Below are 17831 nucleotides of genomic sequence, written 5' to 3'. Positions count from 1 at the left end.
TCTTCCACTCCCGCACAGTCACAACTTAGAAAGATGCTCTTTGGAACCAAAACTGACCCAAATTGGTCTGTAGCCCTCTCTACTTACACCTTGGATGATACCCTTTTTGTATGAAAAATGAATACAGGCTGATGTAAAAGTAGCAATGTTACTTTGTAGTAACATTTTTTTACATGACCCACAAATACTTATTGCCGACACTGGTAGAGGTGCCTGGATGTAAACAACATGCCCGATGTTGAGAGAGGAGAACAAGGTAGAGAGCAGACACATTGGCAAACAAAACTCCCCACCACAATAACCTTGCCAGATCTTATACAATGTTATACGTATCCACCCCTGGATCTCAATTCAGTACAGTATATGTATATGCAGCACTTTCCACATTTTTTCCAACCACCTGTCGTCAAAACAAAACTAGACAATCCAGCATCATGGAGTACTTCAGTGTGGACTTGGAATGAGGAATTTCAGAGTGAATTCACCTTTTAGATTTGGGCCAGCTCACTAGGCTTCACAACGAAGTCAGAAATTAAACAAGCACAACATTCAAACTCATTTTTCTATTCAGGATTGCAAATAACTATAATTTCAAATCTTAACTCATTCACTGCCAGACATTTTCTCTTTCTTTTACCCTAACGTTTGAAAAAAATAAGATTAAGTTCCTGGGATTGAATGGCTGGACTGTGAAAACACAAGTGAATACGTCAACGGCAGTGAATGAGTTAATCAAGAAACAATAATGCCCTTTATTTTTTTCTGTTGTTATGTAACAGAAAATAAAATAGGGTATGAGTATGTGTCCCCTGCGATTGAATGGCAACCATTCTAGGATACACCAACACTTGCCCAAGCCACCTGGGATAGGCTCCAGTTCATCTGCGACTCGAATGAGGACAAGCGCTAAAGAAAATGGTTGGATAATATTTTGAAGACAAATGATGATGGTTATGATGATCATGATTTGTGATGAAAATTGAATCGTTGCATCTTGGTGGTGTCTTTTTCGATGTTGAAGAAATATTAAGATGACTGATCTATTTAAGATATAACCCAGCTCATACCTTTTCACTTTGAAGAGTATTATGGAAAGTGGTTACCATTCACTCCAATTGCGTATTTGGTATGAAAAATGCTTCTCCTGCGAAGGATTTTTTTTTTAACACAAATCACATTGTATAGAAATTTGTGTAAGCAACTTTCAGCCCCAGTTTTGTGTGTACACAGCCGTTTTCAAATCTTTCATTAGCATGGCGTAGAAGTGTGCCAAAACCCATCACATTTTCTGTTTTATTTTGTCCTAACTTATTATGTGAAAGCCTCTGAAAATGTAAAGATCAACCCCTCATGAGTTTTTTTTTTTTTTTTTTTAAATCAGGGATTTTCTACCCATCTTTGTCGTATCCAAGATGACCCCAGTCATTGCCACTCTTGAAGGCTATCAGCTTGTTTGCTCCCTCACTGCCATGTTTATTCAACTCGTCTTTTGTTTGACAGGAGACCTACACAGAGATAGCAGGCATGCAGCGCTTTGGTGCTTTCTACTTGGATTACCTCTACACAATGGAGAACAGCAGCAGCAAAGGTATTGTCTCAAATCATTCCTCCTCACAGTTTGTTTGCTAACCTTGCCACCTCTTCTCTCGTTTTCTTTATCCTTGTCATGTTCTCTTTTGCTCTGGCTTGCCCTGCCTTTCTTCCTATCTGTCTTGGGCTTTCTATTGCATTCTCCTTCTTCATCCTTCTTTTTCTCCCTTTCCCTCTTCTCCATCAAGCAAGCCCCCTGGAGACTTGAATAAAGAGATCGTCTTGTTTGAGTCACAGCCACCTGGTCCTTGACCCTTGCTGTCCTTTCTCTCACCCTCAACTTACCTGGAGGGCAACTGTCACAACAGTGTTTAGTCTACTGACACATATTTGAGTTTCAGTCTCCTCACTGCTTGTTGAAACACTGTTCCTCCCGTCTCTCTACCTGTAAGACCTTAAGAAAGTGAATACTAGGAGCGTATTGCCTAATAAGATGTCACTCTTTTTGGCAAATGTACAGCGTCGGGCGGGCTTCCTCATTCTTGAACTAAAGCACTCAGTGTTTAAGTCGGAAAGACCCAACGTTTCCATTGAGTTGTAAAATTTTTGTCTGACTGAAATAATTTGTTGGACCTGCAAATGTGTTTGTGTGATACTGTGGGATTGCTAAGTATTTGAATTTGTTGGCTATATATAATGTAAATTCATAAGAGGGATTCTCAGACATGATGAAGTCTGACTGACATTAAAGATTTATATCGGCTCAGAACTCCAGAGAGACCATGTGGTTTTGGCTTGATTCAAGGGCCAATCCAGTCTGACAGACAAATGTTGAAGTGGAATCTATTTGAAGTTGAATTCTTGCCAAATTGCCTGTCGTTTATCGTGCAGTTTGCAGAGGCCTATTGTGCATGATTCAACACCTGGACAATAAATGATCCTCCTTCTGGAGATTTGGAATGGATTTTGGCAAGAATTTAGGTTAGCAAATTTGTACAAAAGTTGGACATAGTACTTTTATCGATTCCAAAACGGCAATTAAAAGCTGAAATAACTTTACTAAATTAATACATTGATTAAAAACACATGACTGTGTGTCAAGTCCAGCCAATTTGGTAAGAACGCAATCTTGTAAGAAACTCTAGTCATAGAATCTTATGTGAAAAAAAAAAGGTGGCTGTTGATTGTAGGAAGCAAAAGCAGTCCTAGTTTATTTCTGTATGGGTGAGTAAATAACTTTGTTAGATGATAATGTAATATTAAAAAAAAATGGTACTGTCATCTTTAATTGTCAGTCATATTTTACAGTAGGAATAGTGTCAGTACTCCTGTGGGATGACTGCGGTTACCTTGTCAAATGGAATGCTTCTCTTCCGTCAATGTTTCCCTCCTTCCCGCACACGGACCAGATCCAGTGTCATCCAAACAAATTAGTCTCTATTGCCACAGGACCAACATAAACTCTGAGTCAACTGAAACACTAACCGACCCAGGTGACACTGACTATTGACTTCAAATTCAAGTAACTTTCCTGTTAATCTTGAGAAACGTAGACACTTTTTCAATTGTTTGAATCCTTTCTATATAGACTGCCGCACATTATGTCACTGACTCTTCAACTGTAGCCATATGGTTGATATTAGGCCTAATCCTTCCCAGTGAAATCTAACTGAAGAAGGAAACAGGAAGTGGCATTGCCAGTTGGCCCTTGTTTAATCTCAAAAATATATTCTCCATCAGCAAACCGTTTTAGTTCAGAAAGTAGGTTATACTTTGTCCTCACTTCTAAACGAAAAGAATGTTCTGTGTGGTGGTGGAACTTAAAGCAAGTTGTGACCCTTTGTCCTCTCACTCCCTGTCTTCCATTCATCCACCCCTTTTATTTTTAATTTCTTCACTTTTATTGCTGTGGAGCACACTCTTTTAAGTGAACCTCTGGAACAGAGGCCTGCAGAGACTGAAGGGACAGCTGTGTGAGTGGACATTTGGTATCCTCATCATTCAAGGGTTTAATGCTGTGTGAGCTGATTCCTTTGGGCTGTATGAAATCCTTGCACAACACCACTCGACACCATTGCAATTGCCCAATTTTGTGCTAAATTTGTCCAAAGTAGAGGTTATTTTTTGCTTGATTAAGACATTGATTAAATAGTTTTATTGCATTGGTATTAATTTTGGCAGTAGGGGAACTTTGTCTCTTTCTAATTAAATGGTGTAGCCTGTGCAAAAAAACAACTCTGTCCATTCGATCGCTTGAAGAGGAATTTGGTTTACAATTAAATAGTCTGAAAGTGTATTTGCCAAAAATGACCGTTAAATATGTACGTTAGTGTTAAAGTTGTGATCCACGTCAGCAAAGGAAAATAAAGTGTAAACTGGGACAGATTTAACGACACTTAAAATATCAACACCTTGAGATTTTTTGCCCCTTTTAGGAAAGTGCAATATCGGTCATTTTTCTTATTTTTAGCAAATAAAGGTGCGGACAATTGCAAGAGCAACTGTTTCAGCAGTCTCAATTATGTTCTACAAACATCAATAATGGTATTCACTTTTTTGTTGCTTGACTCCAGCTGAGTGGCCATGGGCCTCAGATTCAAAGGGTGCTTACGCACAAAAACGTGGCACACGCATCTTTCCACTCTCTGAAATGACCGTGGGAATGTGCGGTGCTCCACGGCAACTCCTTGGCTGGCGTACACATATTTTTCTTGCTTTGGAGCCATTGGCAAGTTGTAGCGGTGATACTGGGCAGTGGTGGAGTTTTCGCCGGGGCTTGAAGGGGGCGCTATAAAAAAGTATATATAGTGGTACCTCTACTTACGAAATTAATTGGTTCTGGAAGAAATTACTTACGTAGAAAATGTTATAAGTAGAGACGTGTTTTCCATGTGAATGCCCTAAAACGTTCCAAGCCCCACAATATTCAGACTTACATTTTTTATAAAGCATAAAAATGCATCAAAACATGTAACACAAACATGTTACAATTAGATTATTGCACAATGAATGAGAGTTGTGCATAATGTAAAAAAAAAAAAAAAAAAGAATAGAGTAGAGAATAAAAATGATGGTCGTTTACCTTTTAATTGCTGTCCTCATCGCTTTTTGCCCTCTTTGGTTCATGTTCCCTCTCAGAAGTGTTTTTTGCGTGGTGTTTTGTAAAGAACTGATTTAATAACGTGGCGACTGTCATAGTCTTTGGCGAGATCAACCAAACGCATCCCCTTTTCATACTTTTCTATTATCTCTAGCTTCGTTTGTATGGACAAAAAAAAAACGATTTTCTCTTTTTTTTCTTTTCCTCGTTTCTAATTCACGTCAAACTATCGAAACACCTCATGGCCCGAGGGGCGAATGGCGAGGACGCTGCATAGACACATCTTTCACATCTATATCTATCTACCTGTCTATCTAAACAAACACCTCATGGCCCGAGGGGCGAATGACGAGGACGCTGCATAGACATATCTATCTATCTACCTGTCTATCTGCACACATAGACACATGCGGTAGAGGTCACTCTTAGCCAATGGGATGCCAGAAAGATGCTAGGCTAGCCAATGGCAGAGCACCTATGAGTATGTTGCGTTCTGGAAACGACGGAGCTGCGAGTGGCAGCCCATACAGTATTTTTACCTTTCGTATCTTGAAATTTCTTTCGTAACAAGAGGCAATATTTTCCTGTTGAGGCGTTTCGTAACTTGAAAATCTCACATTTAGAGACATTCGTAAGTAGAGCTACCACTGTATATATTTATGTGATGTGTTGAGATTTTACACACATATCCGGAATACTTTGTCAAGGAAACTGTTGTGTATTTGAATTGCAATCTAACATTTGAGTTATCTATGATTGTAATAGCAGCTGGGAAATCGTTATTGATGAGAAAAAGTCATTTCTCAGTGTGATGTGCAAGATACTCAGATGAACAATAAAGATGCGCAGTTGGTTATAATTGGATGTAAAGGTAGGCAAAAATTCACAGATCTGTAAAGAAGTGCCGTGCAAATCACAGGATGCCTGGGGCGAATAGTCTGATCAATCACAAAATTCAACAAGCATATTCAATATGCCATATACTATGGGCGGTGGACATGTCCGGTAATATTTTCAGTGGTGGGGATGCGTGCTGGGGGCAGACCTTGCTTTAAATTTAAATCTCCGCAGATCACAAACTGATGCATTGGCATTCAGCTACCATCGGTGGCGGCCGACATATCTCCAAAGGTTTTCGTTATTGACTGTGTTGTTTACTCTCGTAGACAGTGTGCCAAAAACGACAGTTTTTCGGTCTTCATCTTTGTTCAAAAGTGTCTCCAGGTCACATTTTGTTAAGTTCCTCTTTTTTCCATTGGTGACTCATGTCTTGAAAATGGGATTATCTGATCATGCAGCATGATTATTCCCACCAACAAGCCTTGTTTATACTAATTTGCATATTTATGTGGGGGCGTGGAGAGGGAGTAGTCTGGTACTCGAACTAGTCTGCATTGATTAAGGTGTATTAAGGGCATGTGCTTGGCGCATGCTACTGTAGCTGCATCATCATCAACTCAGGCGTTGCTTGGTTTCTCTTTTTATACTGTGGTATTGTCATACAGGAACAGAACGTGACCTATCCAGTACTGATTTCCACAATTTGGAAGCATAGAATTTACCAAATGTGGCAATGTCTAAACTTAAGATTATTTGGGCTACATAATGTGTTTTTCTGTTTGTAGACACTCAGGACTTCTCTGTGGTGAATGTGGAAGAGGTAGTGCCAACTATTCAAGAAGCATCCATCAAGAGACTTGTGGTTGGACCTTTAGACATCAAACTGCACAGTAGCGCTGTCCACCGTATACTTAAAATGGTCACCTGCGCCATGGACCACGAGTATGAACCTTATTGCAAACCGCAGCAAGGTAAGGTATCACTTTGTCCACACTTGCATTGTTGGTTTTCTGGAGTTACACAGCACACTGGACAACTCATATCAGAGAGTTAATTCTACTCTCTCAATTCAATTTCTGCTTCATTCTGCCAGTGGTCAGAAACGACACAAGTTTGCACTTTCCAATATCTCCATCACATTATTTCCTTGCACAACCCATCTTTCACCACGTCCTTGTACATGAAAGTAGTGACCTTTTAGACCGTATGAGGGAGGTTGAGCTGAACACCTCTGTAGTGATCAGCCCTGCAACACTCTTGAGTTCATCCCTGGGATGTTGTGAAAGAATATGGAATGTGTGTCTGTGTAATATCTAAAGCAGTAATTCTCATTATATTGAAATAATAAAATCTTTAGGTTTGGCTTAGCATCTGTGATAGATGATACAAGATTGGGTTGTTACTCACTCTTATGACTATTGCAACATATTATTTGTGTGTTCTTTCACCTTCCCTATATGTGTCGCTAATCTCAGCCATTTCGGGCCTTCTCTCCTTTCCTTAGCTAGTAACTGAATCCAAAAATTTTGAATCTTTTGCTTTGTCTATCACTTGACACATTTCTCTCGTCTCTCTCTCTCTCTCTCTCTCTCTCTCTCTCTCTCGCTCTCTCTCTCTCTCTCTCTCTCTTTCTGAAAAACATCCAGTGTAGGTACCAGATCAATTTGCGTGGTCAGATAGGGTCCGCGGCATGCGCCTGTCGATAACGTCATACTACGGCAACTCCAATCGGACTGACTACATTACATCCCATTCGATTTGAGTCGGGATGTGCTTGTGTTTTCTTTATTAGAATTTAATTCAGTTCACATTGTGGTTTAAACGTTGGTACATTTGTAATAGAGAGAATAATTAACTGTACTGTAATATTGACTTTTCTATTGATAACTGTTCTTTAATAATACACCTAATTAAATAAGAGTCAGGAAGTGCTCTTGTTTTCTTTATTAGCGTTTGTTCTTTCACTTCACATCGAGCCTCGCAGAGAATTAAAACTAAATGTACTGCAATATTGAGATGTTCTTTATTTTTGCATTAAAACATGTACTAATGTCAGATCTCTATCAATAGAACGTAAAGCAATAAAGCAGGTCTTTTAGTGGGAACAAATATTGGCAATATAAACCTATTTTTCCAACGTCTGTAAAGTAATTTCAGTCGGTAGATTATTTTATTTTATGGCGTACAGTCTGGGATTATTTATTTGACCAAATATCAGTTTCAATGTTTATATTTGAAAAAATACATCTTGTTATTAATAGTGGCAGTGATCTCACACCATAGAATTAAAAGCATACACCCATTGGCCCCGCATTAAATAAAACTCATTACCTCTACCACCTGTGGCTGCAAATTCCACATTTTCTTTAAAAATGTCGAAAGCAATAATAAATCAATTTATAAGTGATTTAAAAAAAAAAAAAAAAAAATAGTAGAAGCGGTACTCAAATCCCTTGTAATAATTGATTCCTTCGCAAAATTTGTCTGTGGTTTCTCCCAATAACTACAACCCCAATTCTGCGAAATGGACCACCTACAATCTTCTACGTCAGGGGTCTCAAGTCCTAACGGGCCGCTTTCCTGCATGTTTTAGAGGTTTCCTCCTGCAACACGCAACACACCTGATTCAAATGATCCGGATCGTTATCAGGCCCCTGCAGAACTTGTTGATAAGACAATTATTTGAATCAGGTGTGTTGCAGGTGAGAAACTTCTAAAAAAGGCAGGAAAGTGGCCCTCGAGGACCGGAGTTTGAGAACCCTGTTCTGCGTCATCCTGCTGTCTTCTAGCCAATCATATAGCATGATGTCATCAACAGGCACTGGCCCACTCGCAGATTCTGACCACCCGAGGCGATCTGGTACCTATACCGGTATACGTGATCCAAACCAGAAGTAATTGTTTACAAAATACCGGTATTCAAAAATTAAGTTATTTCACCAAGATTTAACTGAAAAACATAACCACAAAGGTTTATATGCAAATATATGCTTATGTAAAATGTTAGTTTCAAAGAAGATTGGTTGAGTTCTGTTCTTATGGCAACCAATTGAAGGTAATACAAGCCCCAGCGCATCTGAAATATTGTGAAGCCTTACAGTGTTGATATTTGACTTTAATTTAATCCCACTTGAAACATAAAGCATGAAGTGGACATTTGTGGTGGAAGTAATAAGTATGACATGCATCGGTGCATTTGTGACACCAGTTATTAATGACCTGACGTCATCTTTAGCAGACCTGTCCATCAAATGATGACATCAAGTAGCCATCGTCTCATTACCCCAAAACATTTCTACCTCCTCCCTCCTTGATTGAATTTCTGGTGGGAGGCGCTAGCATGTAAACAAAGGAGTGAGGACCTAGGAACGTACAACTAGAGAAATGAGATGATCCCATAATCATTGCAGTCAGCTCGACGCATCCCCCATATATATTCACCCCCGTGAACAAACACACAAGAAACATGGCACACATTTCCGTCAGTCATCAGCAAAACGGGAGTTCTTCAGTAATGGACTGAGAAGGTCCGTCAGTACTGACCCAGTTAGTGGCGATTCCGGTGACGAACCAAAAAATGTGTTGATTATTACAGTGTTATTATTACTAGTATTACTTACAGATTTTATCATGTCCCCAGAAATGGTGGAGGAGAGTTGTTGTCCGGTCACTCCAGAAGAGATTTCAAGGTTAGAGGAATTTATCCCCACCAGACTCACTTGTCTCACACTACTCCAAGTCTCAGTCACAGTTTCTATGGCTGAATTCAACCTTCTTCACATGCTAATGCCTGTCATCATAGGAGGCAAGGTAAGTGGAAAAATATACTCAAGACCTTTGTTATTAATGTTACATTTTACCAGAGGTGGGCAATCTGTCCCTGGGCCGGACCGGTCGGACCCTCCGACACGGCCGGATGCCCATTTTAGGGGGGGTGGGGTGGGGCCGACAAATAAAAAAAAAAAAAAAATGGCTGGACTAAGCATAGCTGGAAGTGGATTTTAGTCCGGCCCACTAATCGGCCCTCATGCGTTTGACGTGGTTGCTGTCACAATACAAGTCGCTGCAGTAAACTGACAACACGGAAGTTATCCTCGTGTCCGACTGTCCGTGTATTATTTATCACGCCGTACTTCTAACACCGTCCTTCTCCGGCTGAATAAGCTGGGGGGGGGGGGTGTTAGGTGGTGGGGCTTCAGACAGAGCCTGTTGTTGTCCGCTTTATTACATGTATCAGACAATATTTTACTCCCTACCAATAATAATAATTCAACAATAATTCAACTGTGTCACCGTCAGCAACTCTTCTCTGGATGGAGGGCTGATCTTGCTTGGACTCAGCCATGTCAACATTTTGAAAGAGTTATAATGCTTCCTCTACTGTATAACAGTTTTTTTTTTTTTTTTACTCACCATGGTGACTTTTCTCAAAAATCAATGCTGTCGATGAAAGGTGGTTGCTATGGAAACTGGCGCAGAAATAATACGCTGAAATATTTTTATATTTTGTAATACAATAAAATGGCAGCATGAGAATAATATTTATACAAACAGGAAAAGTTGAAAGGCCAGGAACATCGTTAATCTATGCAAAAAGAGTAACAATAACAACACATCAAAAGCTTGAGAGCTGTCAAAATTAAGGCTGGGACTTCTAGTTGAACAAACGGCACCCTTGTGTGGTTGACGGCTGTATTATTACATCAGCGGGGGAAAAAATGCCGAGAACAGACTTTGGCGCTCTCTGTAACTACAAATTCATTCCTGTGAATGTTAACAACCCACTGCCCCCATGCTCGTCAAAGCGAAGTAACACCATGTACAACCTGTAATATCTGGGAAGGCACACAGCAGTGATGGCTCGATGTACTGTCCTTTGACCCGTTCTTCACGAATGCGAGCAACCACACACATAAATATAATCCAGAAAAATACCCCAAGACGTTGACAATTGATAGAAATTCTCTGAAGTAAAACGGCTTCAAAACAATGGCGCTGGGCATGATCGGAAAGGGCGATGCCTTATGAGATTTTACCGGAAATACGTCACACCCACCATGTGCTATAGTCCATACTCTCTCTCACAAGGCATTGAGGCGGATGTTCCTAAAAACTGTAGTTATTCCATTTGTGTGCAGCATAACAGCTAAATGCAGCTTCTCCATGTTTACTTTGATCTCTTGGCTCTACTAATTGAACTAAGTCTGTAGATCCCAGGACTGATATTAGGACTGTTCTGATTAACCCCTCCGAGTTTCCAAACTATTCAACAGTATAGTATGATCAATGAATTAATAAGGAATTGGCCTTTCCATTCCGATACTTTTAGATGGGACTGTATATTTATTGTACACATATACTCTGTGTATGTGTGTATTGTAAATGTGTATGCACTGTATGTATGTGTACGCACACATACAGTATATATACAGTATATACAAACCCATGTACACACTCAGTATGTAAACGCAAGAACACACACATACACACACACACCTCCACACATACGTATATGTGTAAAAATATTTTATTTCATCTATATTCAAAAGTGTAACCAGGGTTACACAAAGACAGCTAAAAAAAATACCGAACAACCAATTTTTGCAATATGGATATTTACATTTACATTGTTGTTTCCCTCCATTTTTATTTTCCTAGACTGCACCAGGACTGGTCAACATATCAGCATTTCATCCAGTGCGGCCCCTACCATCTGTACAGTTCCAGGTGGAGAGAGTTAATGTTGAACATTCGGTGCCGATGTACGCACTGGAACTGGTCAGCACTGTTAGTGCTATCAACCAGCCTCCTGACAACCTCCTACATCACTGCTATGCACATTTTTACCTCAAGGTAAATAGGACAATTTTAAATTGTTGTATTGATTAACAGAAAACAGGTGAGCTGTGATTGGTCGTTACCTGAGCCCTGGGCAACTGTGGTGTCATTTTGAGTAGACAGAAGTGACAAAATGGTCGCCCCCAGAGATGGCTAAAAACTGGTGGATTAATTTATATTCCACAAACGCAATGTTTATCAGAATGCCTTGTTTCAACTAGTGGGCCTGCATAGAACATGTTCTTGTAAAAATATGTTTGGGTTGACTTCCACTTTAAATGTCCTACACTAGAATGTTTTTTGAACTACTAAAAGGTTATTTTCATGTTACATTTCCAAAAATAAACTTCTTGAAAAGGTGCACCAGATCTGATTGACAATCTTAAATCCACCCAATGTTATTTTTTTTATTATTATTATTTTTTAAATAGACCCTTGTCCAATGTCTACAGTCAATGAACTAAATAGTCACACTTGTAATTCCACTCTGTTATGGTGCAAATGACCCTTTACTGACCTTGATGACCTTTTTTCCACCTGGTCATAAAAATCTTGCACCGTGAGCTTCCTGATGAGTACCAGTCCTGCTCTGGTCCTTGTCAGAAATTCAATGGGATGCCAAGTCCACAAATGTTGCCAGCATTAAGACCTTCCCATGTTGGTGTGTCGGCTTTAAAGTTTAATTAGTTAGTTCACCATAATTCCATCCATATATGTTTAATAACATGTTTGTGTTCACTGAAAAATTTATATTACCAGATGCCACTTAGCGTGATCTACTCATTACTATTTTGTTCACCTCCTTGGCAGGGTTCAGATTATTACCAATTATATTCTTCATTCCACAAATTGCTATAATTACAGTATAAACACGGTTGTACACCATACATTGGCAAGCAGGATCTGTTGAATCCATTGGTGAGGGTATTTAGAATTTATATTAAAGACATACAGTAGCCTACTTGTTTTTTTGACTTCCTCCTAATGGTTGCGTATAGAGGCAGAAATGTTATCCTTAACAAGCCCTGGGCAGTGGGACACTACTTCTTTTCAACATTAGAGCAGTGGCCAGGTCATGAAAGTACTGTGTTCTCACCATCATTTCACATGATCACATCTACACAGTGCAGTAATTAATTATGACTCATTAAAAGCACTTTACTAATTAATGGGAGTACATTTTCAGAAGTGTGGAGGCGACCATAAGTATAAATAGCTTTGGCAAATGTGAGTAATCAAACTTGTAGAAAACTGACAGATGTATCTGTATTCATCTGGGATGCTCCACCCCACAGTTTGAAATGGCCTGGAAGTATTTTTTTAAGGCAGGATGTTTGATGGATGTCATGCTGTTCGCCCTTATCAGAGGGTCGCTGAAGGGTTAACAATCAACTGGTCCGTGGTCTAGGATCATTCTATCCAAACAGCCAATGAACGTCTGCCAATTCTGCAATTAAGCAGTCAAATTCCACTTCTGTATTTTGAGTGGGATCATGACTTAGTGGAGGTCAGTCTGGCCACATCTCACCCATTTCAGGAAGTGACTTGCAACGGGTATAAACGAAGGCTTATCTTAATCTTAGTTTTATGGAGACTGGCTGTCAAGAGTTTAGGTGTCTGTTTTGATGGTGGTGGTAAACCATTATCCCACCCCCACAGTTGTTCAAAATAACTAAAATGAGCCTAGGAGGGAGGCACAAGGGATACATTTTCTGAAAAGAAAAATATTTCCAAAATTGTAGTCTGGTATAAACAAACAACAACAAAATAAGATGGAGATATTGTACTATATCGTGTGATGGTCAACTATCACTCATTAGTTTCATTTTATGTCTTCTCTAGAATGTCTAACAAGACAGGGACCTTCTTCTTGCAGCATTGGAATGAACAGATGCACTGTGCATTCAATACACTTGCATCTACAAAACAAAGTTGAACTGCATTACATTGCATTACATTGCTTGAAACTAGACTTTTAAAATACAAACACCTCTGACAGCGTTCAACTTTTCAAAATTAAATTAGCATACACAAACTATTTGGCTTGAAAACAAATTCTTCTCACGTGTAGACTTACATGGCTCAAACATCCAAGCTGGAATAGCAATAAACAACAATTTGGACAACGCAGTGAAAATCCCTGTCAATACCTTCTTAAGCACCTTAAGTTTTTTAGACATTGCACATGCTGTATACCCGGGTTGTCAAAGTAATTTTCACATTAGCAAAATGCAAAAGTGCTACATTTCAATTTTTTTTCTGTCAAGATGGGGTGCTTAGTGTACATTAATGAGAATTAAAATTAACTTTTTGGATTTTGGCAAATGGCTGCAATGGCACAAAAAGTGAAAAATTTCAAGGGCTCTGAATACTTTCCGTACTCACTGTACATACAATATCTTCCCTCTGTTGTAAAAGTGTGTAAACTGTACACGTACATTTTGAAGTTTGTGTTAACCCTACGCTATATATTGTGTGTGTACGTATGTATGTGTATGTATGTATATATATATATATATATATATATATATATATATATATATATATATAATATAATATAATATAGTTTGATGCGTTTTACAATATTTAGTTAATGTCCACTCTTATCCCATAAAGCAGAAAAGGTATTTTAAAATAATGCTGCTTTTTTCAAGCTTTTGCAGGTTACTTAAAGTTGTAGGATGAGCCATAGGTGGATTTGTTCTTGAATTTGAAATAATATGACATACAATTAATTGTGTATTAAGAAACCTCATGGAGACAAAAAAATAACATTAAAACAATTACAATTACAACAACAGATGTGTTGTCTAAAAGTGCTAAAGCACATCTGCTGGTTTTTCCTTTTGTCTAGGTGTTTGGGTTCCAGGCAGGTCTGACATGCCAAGACAATACAGGCGGGTTCCCTCCTCTCATCCCTGTTATTCCGTCCTTTAGCACAGCAATTTATGGGAAGAAGATCCAGAATCCTGCATGCTGGTGAGTACCTATTGTTACGGATTAAGAATTTTGATTCATTTTTAGATGCTTTAAAACCACCAAAATCTAACTTTTCCATAACATGTTCAGGCAGATTGCAACCTGGAGAGGGACGGAGAGGAATAGATTGACTAGTTAACCTATTAAGGACGGGAGCTCGTAACCACATTTCTACCATTAAAACCGGCCGGGAGCGCTGTTGCGTGTTTCTCCCTTTAAAGCCGGGAGAGCGTATAAGTCATTTTCTTTTTTTAATCCAGTTCTTGGTCTCTTAGCCAATGAAATGCACCACAGTCTATACATCTGCCCATGAAAATGATCTTAACCTGTTCGATACTGCATTACAGTAGATGTCACCTTAATGGCTCTATAAACCTCTGTGCACATTTTCTTTCTAAAGTTTAATTTACATGTAGTCTATAAAATATAAATAATCAAGTAGCCTATAGAAAGAAACAGTGTAACATATTTATCTCACTCTCCCATATGTGTGCAAATGTTCATAAGTGTTTAACAATTTTTAAAATGTTATTTTCTTGTCAAGCATATTGAATTAGTAACAATTTTAAAAAAATGTGAAGTTGTTTTGTCAGTTATAATTTTGCTGCTTTTGCTGATTTTAGATGTTTGTCGAGGTACTGTTTCGGTATCGATATGGCGGTGCTTTATGCAGGTATAGTACCAAAGTCAAAATTTTGCTATCGTGACAACACTAGCTCATTGTCCGGCTTTCAAACACTTGAACCCGCTTATGTCGGAGCCGTCATAAACAGAGGACCACCTGCTATGCCATCAAAATTGTCTGAGTCAGTATCAGCGAATGAGAGAAAGAAAGTGACTTAGTTTAGTGTTTCTTTCTTTCTGAAGGTGCCAAAATCACTTTCCTTCTCTTTGTTGGAATCTATGGCTTTATTTAAAATAACACATTTTGTATTCTTGCTGTTCCTTTTCTTCAGTCTGTATCATAACGTAGCTCACTGAAGATGATTGAACTCGATGACATATGTAGAAATTTCTTGTTTATTGATAACGTATCTGGAGAACCCTTTAGACACAAAACGGCATATAGCCTGTGCACTTTTACTCACACCTTGCAGTCAAGTGCCTGACTTGGGAATTGTTTTCCCACCCATTATTTAGCCCCTGTCAAAGGGCTGCAGATGGTTTAAACTTTTCTTGACTTCTTTTCCAGACAATTGTCGTACGTGTACGCTTGACACAGGAAACGAGAAATCCACCATTTAGTCTTCTGTACGCGCAGGTCTATGTCCAGACTGGTTTATATCTCTGGTCTCAATATGAAACGTGCAGTTGCTTGTTTGATCTCCAAGTGTGCCTTTTCTGCCCTGCCTACATCAAATAGTGGACACAGATTTGAAACGGATGTTATTTTTCACTTTGTATTTCTCTTATAAGAAAACCTCCCAGATCATACCGTGCTGGATTTCTTTTTTGGATCTGAGACCAGCCCTTAGAAATAACATTGACAAGCTCCCACTGCATGTGTACTTCCCTCAACTGATTAATAGACAGGCTGGGCTTGTGCAAGACTTTTAGATCTTTCAAGTATAACTTGACTTAAGTTTGACCTTTTCTCTTTTAGGGGTTATGCCTTGCTTCCTCGTCTCTCTCCAGCTTTAGTCAAAATCTAATCAACACAAATTGTGTGTGTGCCTGTAAGAATGATGGTGAGCTGGTTTGTCAGAACCAAGGTTCAAAAGAGCATCAGGCTTATGATATTTGGCTAATATTTTTCTTTTTGTTTCTTGCTTTTCCAACACGCTGGACACAAGCAACAACAGCTCAGTGTTCCATAATTCATGAAGGGCGTACTCGTGCATGTTTTTGATGAGAGTTTTTCATTGTTTGGATTGAGATGAGCAACCTTTTTGAAATTGAGAGCTGTATTTTGCGTACTGATTTATTTGAAGGGATACCAGTATTTATTAATCAAATAACAAATGATTGTATTTGTGGTATTGTCTATGTGAAGATACTGATCATGTTAGGTTTTTTTCTCCCAATAATTCAATCAATCAATAATGATTTAACAAGGTATTCACTCATTCATTGCCATTGGCGAATTTACTTGTCTTTTCACAGTCCAGCCATTCAATCCCAGGAATTTATTTATGTTTTTTTCACATTTTTTTCAAACATTATGGTAAAAGAGGGTCTGAAAATGTCTCACTGAATGGGTTAAACAGATAAATATGCAACACATTATTGATATAAATCCCTGCATGTGTTTGTGTTCTAATGATGACTTCTACAACACTCATAGGAAATCACAATGTCCCATCACTGATGAGCTATTTTTAGAAAAGGGCTACCCGTGATCCTTGGAGTACTCTTAAGGGTCACCAGCTTGGTGACTCCTGAAATAAATGGATATGATAACCCAAGAGTGATCCATTTTCATAACTTTGTGTTTTAAGATTTTTAAAGACCTTCGCCATTTCAACACAAGGCAAAACGGCAGTTTTCCTCTGTTTTCAGTTTGAATTTTTTTTGTAATGTTTCGGCAACCCATTGTTTTAGTGTGTTTTCTTTTGTATTGGTGCAAATTATGCTAATTATATCAAACAAAACAAAACTTTTTATTATTATTAATAAATGAAATATATTTATTCAGTACATACTAAACATACTAAATGTATTCAGTACATGCAAAATATTGTTTGGATTGGATTACTATTTGCAAGTAGCAACAGATTTGCCTCCTTCTGGACTATCCATTTGAAACAAATATGATTGTGGGTGGTCTAACTGGAGAAGACAAGCAATATGGTTCAGTTGCTTCTGTTCAGTCTTTCACTCGAACAGCTCGAACAGACAAATACGCACACATATTTGACGATCAGACAAATAAGCACACACTTGACACACTTTAATCAAATCCCTTTGCTTGTGAAGCAGTTTGGATAACCACTGAGCATCTGTGAAAGTCCAGCTCCTCTCCTCTGAGTTTCCTTACAGTCGCTTGTTGCTTTTGGTCTCACCACAAAGGTTCGTGCCTTGCACAGTGGGCAGCCTGGGACTTTCAGTGGGGAAAGTACATTGCTCTAACATCTTTTGTCTGCCAACCTTGGCCTTAACTGGGCAGCATTTAGTCTGTCAGATCTTGGATCACTTCAGATAAACTGCATTGTTTCTAAGATAACTGGACTGCAATGATTGTTAGCGATTGCAGAGTGACCTTGTATATTTGGGTGGCAAGGCGGGGGGGTTGGAGATTGAAGAAAATATCCCTACACCGGTTGCAGCTTTATTTAATAAACTGTTCTTGGCTAGAACTGTCTTGATCAGCTAAACCCTGAACACTTTAACTAACCTGCCTTTTTTGTCATCATTGTAAATTGTAATTTTATAACCCGTTCAAATGTCAGTTTTTTTTCTAAGCATAACAAGTTCGATTTAAGTGGCATAGTGGAACACTGTGTGAATTGCTTCTGCTAATATTTAACAGATAGTATTAGCAGTTGTTAAACAGTAAACATGAATTTAAAGCATAGTTAGGTTCTACAACATCTGAGCCGAGGTG

The 17831-nt window shown here is 38.7% G+C and overlaps 1 protein-coding gene across 4 annotated transcripts in view; it reads left to right on the top strand.

Moving 5' to 3' along the window:
• The window catches only part of vps13b (vacuolar protein sorting 13 homolog B), a 333295-nt gene that overhangs the window by 43303 nt on the left and 272161 nt on the right, over positions 1–17831 (top strand). For all 4 annotated transcript variants that reach the window (XM_086037277.1, XM_086037279.1, XM_086037278.1 and 1 more), the window contains 5 exons: positions 1501–1588; positions 6256–6441; positions 9111–9280; positions 11129–11323; positions 14163–14287. In XM_086037277.1, the coding sequence (XP_085893403.1) occupies positions 1501–1588; positions 6256–6441; positions 9111–9280; positions 11129–11323; positions 14163–14287 (764 nt within the window). The remainder of the gene's footprint in view (positions 1–1500; positions 1589–6255; positions 6442–9110; positions 9281–11128; positions 11324–14162; positions 14288–17831) is intronic.

The sequence above is a fragment of the Filicampus tigris genome, chromosome 8 (genome assembly GCF_054856515.1).
Source record: "Filicampus tigris isolate MCC_2025a chromosome 8, RoL_Ftig_1.0, whole genome shotgun sequence".
Classification (NCBI taxonomy): Eukaryota; Metazoa; Chordata; class Actinopteri; order Syngnathiformes; family Syngnathidae; genus Filicampus; species Filicampus tigris.
Note: the sequence above shows the minus strand (reverse complement) of the source record. Positions and strands in the feature narration are given on the sequence as shown.